Source organism: Centroberyx affinis, unplaced genomic scaffold, assembly GCF_046629955.1.
Source record: "Centroberyx affinis isolate AG114_WGS23_722 - 3 ecotype Tasmania unplaced genomic scaffold, CSIRO-AGI_Caff_v1 ptg001411l_1, whole genome shotgun sequence".
Taxonomy (NCBI): Eukaryota; Metazoa; Chordata; class Actinopteri; order Beryciformes; family Berycidae; genus Centroberyx; species Centroberyx affinis.
In genome coordinates, this window is record NW_027279891.1 from 299,610 (window position 1) to 314,144 (window position 14,535).

General features: G+C 38.7%; 2 protein-coding genes across 2 annotated transcripts; both read right to left on the minus strand.

Moving 5' to 3' along the window:
• Positions 1 to 3,119: 3,119 nt before the first annotated feature.
• On the minus strand, positions 3,120 to 5,549 carry LOC139649941 (protocadherin beta-15-like). The gene has a single exon (XM_071526451.1). The coding sequence runs from the start codon at positions 5,547 to 5,549 to the stop codon at positions 3,120 to 3,122; it is 2,430 nt and encodes an 809-aa protein (XP_071382552.1).
• Positions 5,550 to 7,433: 1,884 nt separating this feature from the next.
• Positions 7,434 to 11,743, minus strand: LOC139649942 (protocadherin beta-16-like). The gene is made up of 2 exons (XM_071526452.1): positions 9,365 to 11,743; positions 7,434 to 7,487 (listed from the first exon to the last, which is right to left on the minus strand). Exons 1-2 carry the CDS (start codon positions 11,741 to 11,743, stop codon positions 7,434 to 7,436), a joined length of 2,433 nt encoding a protein of 810 aa, XP_071382553.1.
• Positions 11,744 to 14,535: the final 2,792 nt, after the last annotated feature.

Below are 14,535 nucleotides of genomic sequence, written 5' to 3' on the forward strand. Positions count from 1 at the left end.
TAATGCAGAAGCTTCACACTGACAAATAATATAGCTAGGTCACCATTGGTTAATGGTGGTGACTTAATCTGTTTATACATAAGGATTCATGTTTAACAAATGCTTACCCCTGATTGTTTCATAAGCTGATCATAACCAAATTTTGTAGCATTCCACAAAGTGCTTATAAGTTCACTTATTGTTCATCAGGCATATGTTTGCGGATGAGCCCACTGATGTCTGTAGTTGTGTACCCCACACGGTAAAATGGAATTAAGTTGTAGGCCACACTTACACCCACACGCAAATATGCAAAGAGTTTGTGTTGTGTGATGGCAATGGAGTGGATCTTTGCAGGCACATACCTGCAGCTAGCACCTCCCTGCATTTTGTATGAAGAGAATCAAGGAGACAAATCAGGTTCTGTATTCCTGTATCTTCTGGCAAGGAAAATCATATGTCACTGTTGTCTGAACGACTGCAATAGTTTGTTTGCCTTTTTTGTGCTTTGTAAACTGGATTTATAGCCCATTTGACCCCCCTATTTAATTCATATATTAAATGTTTTTTTTAACATCATTAATGAATGCCAAATCATTATGTAGACCAGCAGTAACTAATGGTGACCAAGGTATGACTCATTCATTTGTCAGTGTCCAGTTTTGTGAATTCCTGATAGTTCATTCAGTAACTCAGGCATTAATCCATGTATTAATTCATGTTTGTTTCTGTACTGTTATTATAAAGTGTTACCAATATTTTTTCAAAGCAAATGACAATATTTGTCTCGGAATAATACACAAATAAGCCAAAGACATGCAGTGACTCAACTAAAATTATAATGCTGAAGTGGTCTCTAAATTCTGACAGGGAGTTGCCACAACACTGAAATTACACATTAAATACCACTGTGGCAAATAAACTAAGCCCCAACAATGACAACATTTCAGTGGAAAATGCACTTTTCTTTTTCTTTGAAATTGTTTTACAAGTAAACCTTGGCACAATAATAGCATCATTTAACCTGGGCTAAAATATAAGACCATGGACTGCCAGAAAATGTTAGCAACAACATCACATAATTGACATATTATGCCTGTATTGATTTGATGTGAACAAACACCCAGCGGTGATGGCATATTTGGCACCAGTAGTCATTTCCTCTCTGCAAAATTATCATCAACGTGTGTAGAAGATGTGATTTAGCATGTACAGTAATCTACAAAATGCAACCTGCATGTCATAGACAGTGCATCTGTAGAGGATCACCACTAACAGTAAAGCAATCAATCACGACTGCACTGGGCATGCTCCAGCTCATTAGTGGCATAAAGATGAACCTAAAAAGGTGTCAAAGGAAATCAGAAAGGAACCTTTTGCTGTGCCATGAACATATCTTTAAGCAGAGGCAACTTATTAAAACATGATTATTTCAAATGTGCAAAACAATTAACATATTCTAAAAATGTCTGTTGCTACAATAATTGCATCCATTTGTTGTAAATCTAATAAAGACCTCCAAAGTTCCTTATAAACGCCACATGGATTTAACATAACTGCTTCAGAAAAAGTCAATTATAGTCACAAGGCATATGGTATATTTCTTTGAAAACATTTGCATCCGTTATTTGAATTAATCTCAATACTTTCTGAAGATTTTTTCAGATATTAGTATTAGTGGAAATAGTAGTAGTATCAGTATTAATTTCCTTATTAGTACTAAATATTATACTACATGCTTGTTTATGACAAGTCAAAGTATTGAAGCTCTGAAGGATCAAAATCCCTATGACATCATATCTAATGAACTATCAACTCAGTTCATGTTAGCTAAACAACAACAACAACAACAACAACAACAACAACAACAACAACAAATTCCATGATGATTATTAAGTTGCAACAAAGTTTCAGTCTTGTAAAGGAGCTTTTAATTATACTGGATCAGTGCTAATGTACTTTTAGAGAAAACTACTGTGGAAAACATATATCATATCCCTAAGGTTGAAATAAACTGCTCATTTGATTAAAGGTGTGTTATTCTATTTGGGAAAAAAACAACCACATCTTCATAAACGGAAATATAGCCTAATCAAATCTACTGGAACCACTGAAATTAAGCAAATATATTGCAAGTGCCAGAAATATGTTCACATGTAACACAACATATTTTCTAATACTGATGAGCCTAACTTTGCATCATGACAGGATGTGTTGAAGGGTTTCTGTGTCTGAATACAGCACATGTGGGGCCTTCAACCAGTCAGCCATTGGCAGACGTTTGGGAGTAATAGTTCCAATGCAGATGGCCAATGCTAATTTGACTGACAGAAATGTAATCATTTAGTTAGCTAGTCATGAAAAAGACAGTGAGGCTCCACTGCGAAAACATAAAGAACACAGTTGGTCTTTTTCACAAACGGAGAAAGTTCAAATCATAATTCCAATAAAAACTTCAAATAATAATATCCCAAAACATCCGTACTAGCAACTGGGAAAACAATATCAGCATACGAAGCCAGAGGCCAATTCTTAATCAAAATGCACTAACGGATCAAATAAGTTCAGCACCAAGGACAGAGACACTGAAAAAGGCATGAAGGAAAAAAAGGTTTTCTCAGAGTTAAGACATACAGACAGGCATCGTGCATTCAGGCAGACATATCGATTGAGATGAAAAAATATTAAAACTTATTAACCTCTTACTTGACTCCGACATTAACAACATGAAATAGAATGTTAGCATCCTACAAGGGGTGTGTAAGTATTCAAGAGGTGATAGACAGTTCAGCACCATGAACAGAGACATAATTGAACAGATGAGTGAATAATAGACTTATTCCAAGACAGAGTACAAAGCTACACAGCTAGATATAGCAATTATCAAATGAGATTAAAAAATACAAACATGTGACAATGACAAGCAGGCCAAGTCTTCCTTGAGTGAAGCTTGGATAATAAAAAAAAACAAAAAAAACGTGAGACCAAAAAATGAAATTTAAACGACTCCCACTGAGATCAAAAGCCATTAAAACAAGTATAAACACCATGGTTTTGACAGAACGGTTGCTTGTATTCACCTGCAGGGGAAATATCAATACAAACTGAAATATCTGAAACGAAACTGTAAATTGTCTGACTCAGTAAGGTTTACAGAAATTGTCCAATTGAAATCTGAAACCTGCTCCTACCTCCGGGGAACCATCAGAATCTCCGAATGCCTCAGCAAAGTCAGATGGACTTTTCCTCAGAGTCTGATCAGCAGGCAGTGTGTTGTCATTGTAAGATCTCACGAACTTGAAGTCACTGGTTCTAGAACCCGTTGTCAAGTAGGCGTCATAATTGTAAGTGCTGCGTAAAGTTCCTGTGCCGTCAACCTCTGCGTAATTGGGGGGGAGATAAGCGCTGGGGATGGCGACCGCTCCGTCAAACAACAGTCTGGGCTTTCTCCTGCGACAAAACCTCACACCCAGGATGACAATAATGAAGGTCAGGAAAAAGGTGGAGACGGACACCAGCGCGATGATCAGATAAGAGGTCAGCTTGGAATTGTTCTCATCATAAGACATATCTTTGAGTTCTGGTACTTCAGCCAGGTTATCAGAAATAAGTAAAAACATGGCACAAGTGGCAGAGAGAGAGGGCTGTCCGTTATCTTTCACTGACACAATAAGGTTCTGTTTCATGTTGTCAGATTCAGAAATGTCCCGCTGTGTCCTGATCTCTCCGCTGTGGAGACCAATAGTGAAAAGTCCCGGATCAGTGGATTTGACTATATGATAGGACAGCCAGGCGTTCTGACCAGAGTCGGAGTCCACCGCTATCACTTTGGACACCAGAGAGCCTCTGTGCGCCGCTTTGGGGACCAGCTCCGTCATGTAGGAGTTGCCCTCCGGGGCGGGGTACAGTATCTGAGGAGAGTTGTCATTCACATCCGTTATGAACACACTGACCGTCACGTTGCTGCTGAGCGGAGGAGAACCGTTGTCTCTGGCCATCACGTGGACTTTAAAAGTCCTGAACTGTTCATAATCAAACGACCTCACAACATGGATCACCCCAGTGTCGCCGTTAACGGACAGATAGGAGGACACCGGGGCGCCGTTCACCTCACCGGGTAAAAGCGAATAAATCACTGTACCGTTTTGTCTCCAGTCTGGGTCTCGAGCAGTAACGGAGCATAAAGTGGAGCCATGTTTGTTATTTTCAGCAACGTAGGCGCTGTAGGACTGTTCCTCAAACACAGGTGGGTTGTCGTTGACGTCGGCAACAGATAGCTGAACACTTTTAGAGGAGGACAGAGGAGGAGAGCCCTCGTCGGTGGCAGTGATTGTAATGTTGTAATCAGACACGACTTCACGGTCCAGTTGGCCCGTGGTCACCAGAGAATAGTAGTTTTTGATGGAGGGAACCAACTTAAAAGGAACGTTTTGCTGAATAGAGCAGCGGACCTGTCGGTTATTCTCAGAGTCTCTGTCCTGCACGTTAATGATGCCCACCTCTGTACCAGGTGACACGTTTTCTGGTATGGGGTTAGTCAGAGATTTCAGATTGACTACAGGGGCGTTGTCATTCACATCAGTGATAACAATTATTACCGTCGTATATGAGGATAGACCTAACCCATCCTTTGCTTTAATGCGTAATTCAAATGATGTCATAGTTTCAAAGTCGATTGTGCCAATTACTCGTATTTCACCCGTTTTACGGTCAATATTGAATAACTTCTTCACATCGTCTGCAACATGTCCAAAATCATAAGTTACATCTCCATTTACTCCCTCGTCTGCATCAGAAGCAGTCACTGTAACCACTACAGTATCTAGAGGAGAGTTTTCAGGCAGACTGGCTTCATATACAGCCTGGCTAAACACTGGGGCGTTATCATTAGCATCCAGTACTGTGACGTGTATGAGTACAGTACCTGATCTCTGAGGAGAACCACCATCTAGAGCTGTAAGAAGCAAACTGATTTCCTGTTGTTTTTCACGATCGAGCTCTTTATCGAGAACAAGCTCGATGGTATTTCCATTAATAGCCAATAAGAAATTCTCATTGCTTTTTAGGTTGTATCTCTGAACTGAATTTTGTCCAACATCGGCGTCACGTGCCTCCTCTATCAAGAAACGAGCTCCTCTATCTGCTGACTCACTAATTTCAACATTGATGGATTCTTCGTTAAATTGTGGGGAGTTGTCGTTTATATCCTGAACGTGTAGACTAATACGATGCAGCTCTAGAGGATTCTCCAGCACAAGTTCATGTTGTAGGATGCACGACGCCTTATTCCCACAAAGCCCCTCTCGGTCAATCCTGTCGGCAACAATCAATTCTCCGCTGGTCAGGTTTATGTCACAATAACGTTTATCGTTCCTATCGGTGTCAATACGAGGCTTTCTAGTGGATAGTTTGCCCGTCTCCAGCCCGAGATCCTTGACTATATTTCCAATAACAGATCCGCGTTTCATCTCCTCTGGAAAAGAATAGCTCACGTCTCCATGTGCGGAATGCAACCAAAGAAGAAGGAAATTTAAGCTGCATATTTGCAACACGAGTCTTTTGGTCCCCATCGTAAACATGTGTTGCTAACGGAGGAAAAACACTTGCTGTGATAAAACTGAATGGCAAAATGTATCCACATAACACAAATAACCACTGCAATTCGACGGCGAATGTGCCTACATCCAAACCGGTCAATGGGAACACAAGAACATTCGTCACCACCAGTGGGTGGAGGATTTAATATATCTTACCTAGACTGGTGTACAGCGACACCATGAGTAAAGTTGAGAAATAGCACTTGCCAATTTGGTTTTAGTTAAGCATACTCATGAGCTACATGGAACATAAATGGAAATGATTCTCGTGTATGCAACGTTTGCAACTAGTTACCGAAATGGTCTAAGTCAGGAAATCACAGTTTTGCATCATATACTGTATATGCAATCAGTTATATGTCTCAATTTTAAAAGCGGACTGATGTCAGGGAATATGACAGGCCGTCACTCTTTTAAAGACAAAATTAAATTGGTGTAGAGAAGGGAACAATGAAGACAACATAACCCTGCTTAAAGGGTACACAAATCAACATGAATGAATACATTAGCTGATGTATAAATCAACATGAAGTAATGCATGACTTAATGAATGAGCTATCAGTAATTCAGAAGCTTCACATTGACAAATAAATGAGTCATAGCTAGGTCACCATTGATTAATGGTAGTGACTTAATCTGTTTATACATAAGGATTCATGTTTAACAAATGCTTAACCCTGATTGTTTCATAAGCTGATCATAACCAAATTTTGTAGCATTCCACAAAGTGCTTATAAGTTCACTTATTGTTCATCAGGCATATGTTTGCGGATGAGCCCACTGATGTCTGTAGTTGTGTACCCCACACAGTAAAATGGAATTAAGTTGTAGGTCACATTTACACCCACACGCAAATATGCAAAGAGTTTGGGTTGTGTGACGGCAATGAAGTGGATCTGTGCAGGCGCCTACCTGCAGCTAGCACCTCCCTGCATTTTGTATGAAAAGAATAAAGGAGACGAATCAGGTTCTGTATTCCCGTGTCTTCTGGCAAGGGAAATCATAAGTCACTGTTGTCTGATTGACTGCAATAGTTTGTTTGCCTTTTTTGTGCTTTGTAAACTGGATTTATAGCCCATTTAACTCCCCTATTTAACTAATATATTACATGTTTTTTTTAACATCATTAATGAATGCCAAATCATTATGTAGACCATCACTAACTAATGGTGACCAAGGTATGACTCATTCATTTGTCAGTGTCCAGTTTTGTGAATTCCTGATAGTTTATTCATTAACTCAGGCATTAATTCATGTATTAATTCATGTTTATTTGTGTACTGTTATTATAAAGTGTTACCAATTTTTTTCAAAGCAAATGACATTTGTCTCGGAATAATACACAAATAAGCCAAAGACATGCAGTGACTCAACTAAAATTATAATGCTGAAGTGGTCTCTAAATTCTGACGGAGTTGCCACAACACTTAAATAACATGACATAAAATCCTACTATGGCAAAAAAAAAACAACTAAGCCCCAACAATGACAACATTTCAGTGGAAAATGCACTTTTCTTTCTTTGAAATTGCAATACATTCAGAGCTATAACCTAAATGTCCAAGTAAACCTTTGCACAATAATAGCATAATTTAACCTGGGCTAAAATATAAGACTATGGACTGCCAGAAAATGTTAGCAACAACATTACATAATTGACATTATTTTTGTATTGATTTGATGTGAACAAACACCCAGCTGTGATGGCATATTTGGCACCAGAAGTCATTTCCTCTCTGCAAAATTATCATCAGAGTGTGTAGAAGATGTGATTTAGCATGTACAGTAATCTACAAAATGCAACCTGCATGTCATAGACAGTGCATCTGTAGAGGATCACCACTAACAGTAAAGCAATCAATCACCACTGCACTGGGCATGCTCCAGCTCATTAGTGGCATAAAGATGAACCTAAAAAGGTGTCAAAGGAAAGAAGTAAGGAACATTTTGCTGTGCCATGAACACATTTTTAAGCAGAGGCAACTTATTAAAACATGATTATTTCAAATGTGCAAAACAATGAACATATTCTAAAAATGTTTGTTGCTACAATAATTGGATCCATTTGTTGTAAATCTAATAGAGACCTCCAAAGTTCCTTATAAACGCCACATGGATTTAGCATAACTGCTTCAGAAAAAGTCAATTATAGTCACAAGACATATGATATATTTCTTTGAAAACTTTTGCATCTGTTATTTGAATTCATCTCAATACTTCCTGAAGATTTTTTCAGATATTAGTATTAGTGGAATTAGTAGTAGTATCAGTATTAATTTAATTATTAGTACCAAAAAGTATACTACATGCTTGTTTATGACAAATCAAAGTATTGAAGCTCTGAAGGATCAAAATCCCTATGACATCATGTCTAATAAACGATCAACTAACTTTATGCTGGCTAAACAACAACAACAACAACAAATAATCCATGATGATTATTAAGTTGCAACAAAGTTTCAGTCTTGTAAAGGAGCTTTCAATTATACTGGATCAGTGCTAATGTACTTTTAGAGAAAACTACTGTGGAAAAAATACATCATATCCCTAAGGTGGAAATAAACTGCTAATTTCATAAAAGGAGAGTCATTCTATTTGGAAAAAACAACCACATCTTCATAAACGGAAATATAACCTAATCAAATCTACTAGAATCACTCAAATTAAGTAAATATATTGCAAGTGCCAGAAATATGTTCACATGTAACACAACATATTTTCTAATACTGATGAGCCTAACTTTGCATCATGACAGGATGTGTTGAAGGGTTTCTGTGTCTGAATACAGCACATGTGGGGCCTTCACCCAGTCAGCCATTGGCAGACGTTTGGGAGTAATAGTTCCAATGCAGATGGCCAATGCTAATTTGACTGACAGAAATGTAATCATTTAGTTAGCTAGTCATGAAAAAGACAGTGAGGCTCCACTGCGAAAACATAAAGAACACATTTGCTCTTTTTCACAAACGGAGAAGGTTCAAATAATAATTCCAAAAAAAACTTCAAATAATAATATCCCAAAACATCCCTACTAGCAATTGGGAAAACAATATCAGCATACGAAGCCAGAGGCCGATTCTTAGTGAAAATGCACCAACGGATAAAACAAGTTCAGCACCAAGGACAGAGACACTAAAAACGGCATGAAGGAAAAAAATGGTTTTCTCAGAGTTAAGACATACAGACAGGCATCGTGCATTCAGGCAGGCATATCGACTGAGATGAAAGAAAAATAAAACTTATTAACCTCTTACTTGACACTGACATTAACAACATGAAATAGAATGTTAGCATTCTACAAGGGGTGTGTAAGTACTTCCTCAAGCACAATTAAAGAGGTGATGGACAGTTAAGCACCAAGAACAGAGACATAATAGAACAGATGAGTGAATAATAGACTTATTCCAAGACAGAGTGCAAAGCTATACAGCTAGATATAGCAATTATCAAATGAGATGGAAAAAATACAAACATGTGACAATAACAAGCAGGCCAACTCTTGCTTGATAAAAATGGACTATTGAGTGAAGATTGGATAATAAAAAAAAAACAAACAAAAAAAAACGCGAGACCAAAAAATGAAATCTAAACGACTCCCACTGAGGTCAAAAGCCATTAAAACAAGCATAAATTATTACAAACACCATGGTTTGGACAAAACGGTTGTTTGTATTCACCTACAGGAGAAAGACCAATACCAATTGAAATATCTTAAACGAAACAGGAAATTGTCTGACTCAGTAAGATTTACAGACATTGTCCAATTGAAATCTGAAACCTGTTCCTACCTCCGGGGAACCATCAGAATCTCCAAATGCCTCAGCAAAGTCAGATGGACTTTTCCTCAGAGTCTGATCAGCAGGCAGCGTGTTGTCATTGTAAGATCTCACGAACTTGAAGTCACTGGTTCTAGAACCCGTTGTCAAGTAGGCGTCATAATTGTAAGTGCTGCGTAAAGTGCCTGTGCCGTCAACCTCTGCGTAATTGGGAGGGAGATAAGCGCTGGGGATGGCGACCGCTCCGTCAAACAACAGTCTGGGCTTTCTCCTGCGACAAAACCTCACACCCAGGATGACAATAATGAAGGTCAGGAAAAAGGTGGAGACGGACACCAGCGCGATGATCAGATAAGAGGTCAGCTTGGAATTGTTCTCATCATAAGACATATCCTTCAGTTCTGGTACTTCAGCCAAGTTATCAGAAATAAGTAAATACATGGCACAAGTGGCAGAGAGAGAGGGATGTCCGTTATCTTTCACTGACACAATAAGGTTTTGTTTCATGCTGTCAGATTCAGAAATGTCCCGCTGTGTCCTGATCTCTCCACTGTGGAGACCAATAGTGAAAAGTCCAGGATCAGTGGATTTGACTATATGATATGACAGCCAGGCGTTCTGTCCGGAGTCCGCGTCCACCGCTATCACCTTGGACACCAGAGAGTCTCCGTGCGCAACTTTGGGTACAAGCTCTGTCATGAAGGAGTTGCCCTCCGGGGCAGGGTACAGTATCTGAGGAGAGTTGTCATTCACATCCGATATGAAGACACTGACGGTCACGTTGCTGCTGAGCGGAGGAGAACCGTTGTCTCTGGCCATCACGTGGACTTTAAAACTCCTGAACTGTTCATAATCAAACGACCTCACAGCGTGAATCACTCCCGTGTCTCCGTTAACTGATAGATAGGAAGATACTGGGGCGCCGTTCACCTCACCAGGTAAAAGCGAATAAATCACTGTACCGTTTTGTCTCCAGTCTGGGTCTCGAGCAGTAACGGAGCATAAAGTGGAGCCAGGTTTGTTATTTTCAGTCACGTAAGTACTGTAGACCTGTTCCTCAAAAACAGGTGGGTTGTCGTTGACGTCGGCTACTGACAGCTGAATAGTTTTGGATGAGGACAGAGGCGGAGAGCCCTCGTCGGTGGCAGTGATTGTAATGTTGTAATCAGACACGACTTCACGGTCCAGTTGACCCGTGGTCACCAGAGAATAGTAGTTTTTGATGGAGGGAACCAACTTAAATGGAACGTTTTGCTGAATAGAGCAGCGGACCTGTCGGTTATTCTCAGAGTCTCTGTCCTGCACATTAATGATGCCCACCTCTGTACCAGGTGACACGTTTTCTGGTATGGGGTTAGTCAGAGATTTCAAATTGACTACAGGGGCGTTGTCATTCACATCAGTGATAACAATTATTACCTTCGTATACGAGGATAGCCCTAAACCATCCTTTGCTTTAATGCGTAATTCAAATGATGTCATAGTTTCAAAGTCAATGGTGCCAATTACTCGTATTTCACCCGTTTTACGGTCAATTTTGAATATCTTCTTAACATGTTCCGCAACATGTCCAAAATCATAAGTTACATCTCCATTTACTCCGTCGTCTGCATCAGTAGCACTCACTGTAACCACTACAGTATCTAGAGGAGAGTTTTCAGGCAGACTGGCTTTATATACAGCCTGGCTAAACACTGGGGCGTTATCATTAGCATCCAGTACTGTGACGTGTATGAGTACAGTACCTGATCTCTGAGGAGAACCACCATCTAGAGCTGTAAGAAGCAAACTGATTTCCTGTTGTTTTTCACGATCGAGCTCTTTATCGAGAACAAGCTCGATGGTATTTCCATTAATAGCCAATAAGAAATTCTCATTGCTTTTTAGGTTGTATCTCTGAACTGAATTTTGTCCAACATCGGCGTCACGTGCCTCCTCCATCAGGAAACGAGCTCCTTTTACTGCTGACTCTCTAATTTCAATATTGATAGATTCTTCGTTAAATTGTGGGGAGTTGTCGTTTATATCTTGAACGTGTAGACTAATACGATGCAGCTCTAGAGGATTCTCCAGCACAAGTTCATGTTGTAGGATGCACGACGCCTTATCCTCACAAAGCCACTCTCGGTCAATCCTGTCGGCAACAATCAATTCTCCGTTGGTCAGGTTTATGTCACAATAACGTTTATCGTTCCCATCGGGGTCAATACGAGGCTTTCTAGTGGATAGTTTGTCCGTCTCCAGTCCGAGATCCTTGACTATATTTCCAATAACAGATCCGCGTTTCATCTCCTCTGGAAAAGAATAGCTCACGTCTCCATGTGCAGAATGCAACCAAAGAAGAAGGAAATATAAGCTGCATATTTGCAACACGAGTCTTTTGGACCCCATCGTAAACATGTGATGCTAACGGAGGAAAAACACTTGCTGTGATAAAACCAAATGGCAAAATGTATCCACATAACACGAATACCACTGCAATTCGACGGCGAATGTGCCTACATCCAAACCGGTCTATGGGAACACAAGAACATTCGTCACCACCAGTGGGTGGAGGATTTAATATATCTTACCTAGACTGGTGTATAGCGACACCATGAGTAAAGTTGAGAAATAGCACTTGCCAATTTGGTTTTAGTTAAGCATACTCATGAGCTACATGGAACATAAATGGAAATGATTCTCGTGTATGCAACTTTTACAACTAGTTACCGAAATGGTCTGTCAGGAAATCACAGTTTTGCATCAGATACTGTATATGCAATCAGTTATATGTATCAATTTTAAAAGCGGACTGATGTCAGGGAATATGACAGGCCATCACTCTTTTAAAGACAGCATAAAATTGGTGTAGAGAAGAGAACAATGAAGACAACATAACCCTGCTTAAAGGGTACACAAATCAACATGAATGAATACATTAACTGGTGTATAAATCAACATGAAGTAATGCATGAATTAATGAATGAGCTATCAGTAATGCAGAAGCTTCACACTGACAAATAATATAGCTAGGTCACCATTGATTAATGGTAGTGACTTAATCTGTTTATACATAAGGATTCATGTTTAACAAATGCTTAACCCTGATTGTTTCATAAGCTGATCATAAACAAATTTTGTAGCATTCCACAAAGTGCTTGTAAGTTCACTTGTTGTTCATCAGGCATATCTTTGCAGATGAGCCCACTGATGTCTGTAGTTGTGTACCCCACACGGTAAAATGGAATTAAGTTGTAGGTCACACTTACACCCACACGCAAATATGCAAAGAGTTTGGGTTGTGTGACGGCAGTGGAGTGGATCTGTGCAGGCGCCTACCTGCAGCTAGCACCTCTTTGCATTTTGCAAGAATAAAGGAGACAAATAAGGTTCTGTATTCCTGTGTCTTCTGGCAAGGAAAATCATAAGTCACTGTTGTCTGATCCACTGCAATATTTTGTTTGCCTTTTTTGTGCTTTGTAAACTGGATTTATAGCCCATTTGACCCCCCTATTTAATTCATATATTACATGTTTTTTTTTAACATCATTAATGAATGCCAAATCATTATGTAGACCATCACTAATTAATGATGACCAAAGTATGACTCATTCATTTGTCACTGTCCAGTTTTGTGAATTCCTGATAGTTCATTCAGTAACTCAGGCATTAATTAATGTATTAATTAATATTTATTTGTGTATTGTTATTATAAAGTGTTACCAATATTTTTTCAAAACAAATTACAACATTTGTCTCGGAATAATACACAAATAAGCCAAAGACATGCAGTGACTCAACTAAAATTATAATGCTGAAGTGGTCTCTAAATTCTGACAGGGAGTTGCCACAACACTGAAATAACATGACATTAAATACTACTGTGGCCAAGAAACTAAGCCCCAACGATGACAACATTTCAGTGGAAAATGCACTTTTCTTTCTTTGAAATTGCTTTACATTCAGAGCTATAATCTAAATGTCCAAGTAAACCTTTGCACAATAATGGCATCATTTAACCTGGGCAAAAATATAAGACCATGGACTGGCAGAAAATGTTAGCAACAACGTCACATAATTGACATTATTTTTGTATCGATTTGATGTGAACAAACACCCAGCTGTGATGGCATATTTGGCACCAGAAGTCATTTCCTTTCTGCAAAATTATCATCAGAGTGTGTAGAAGACGTGATTTAGCATGTACAGTAATCTACAAAATGCAACCTGCATGTCATAGACAGTGCATCTGTAGAGGACCATCACTAACAGTAAAGCAATCAATCACGACTGCACTGGGCATGCTCCAGCTCATTAATGGCATAAAGATGAACCTAAAAGGTTTGTCAAAGGAAATAAATAAGGAACCTTTTGCTGTGCCATGAACATATCTTTAAGCAGAGGCAACTTATTAAAACGTGATTATTTCAAATGTGCAAAACAATTAACATATTCTAAAAATGTTTGTTGCTACAATAATTGGATCCATTTGTTGTAAATCTAATAGAGACCTCCAAAGTTCCTTATAAACGCCACATGGATTTAACATAACTGCTTCAGAAAAAGTCAATTATAGTCACAAGGCATATGGTATATTTCTTTGAAAACATTTGCATCCGTTATTTGAATTCATCTCAATACTTTCTGAAATTTTTTCAGATATTAGTATTAGTGGAAAAAGTGGTAGTATCAGTATTAATTTCATTATTAGTACTAAATATTATACTACATGCTTGTTTATGACAAGTCAAAGTATTGAAGCTCTGAAGGATCAAAATCCCTATGACATCATATCTAATGAACTATCAACTAACTTCATGTTAGCTAAACAACAACAACAACAACAACAACAACAACAACAACAACAACAACAACAACAACAACTAGTCCATGATGATTATTAAGCTGCAACAAAGTTTCAGTCTTATAAAGGAGCTTTCAATTATACTGGATCAGTGCTAATGCAGAAAACCCCTTTTAGAGAAACTGCTGTGGAAAAAAATACATCATATCCCTAAGGCTGAAATAAACTGCTTATTTGATAAAAGGTGTGTTATTCTGTTTGAAAGAAAAAACAACTTAATGAATGGAAATATAATCAAATGGAATCACTCAAATTAAGCAAATATATTGCAAGTGCCAAAAACACGCTCATATGTAACACTACATATTTTCTGACTGAAGACACTAACTTTGCATCC

Coding starts and splice junctions, on each gene's coding strand:
- LOC139649942 (XM_071526452.1), bottom strand. CDS start 11,743: ATGGGGTCCAAAAGACTCGTGTTGCAAATATGCAGCTTATATTTCCTT. Junction 7,488..9,364: donor ATTCTGATGGTTCCCCGGAG/GTAGGAACAGGT, acceptor ACACCTTTTTAG/GTTCATCTTTATGCCACTAA.
- LOC139649941 (XM_071526451.1), bottom strand. CDS start 5,549: ATGGGGACCAAAAGACTCGTGTTGCAAATATGCAGCTTAAATTTCCTT.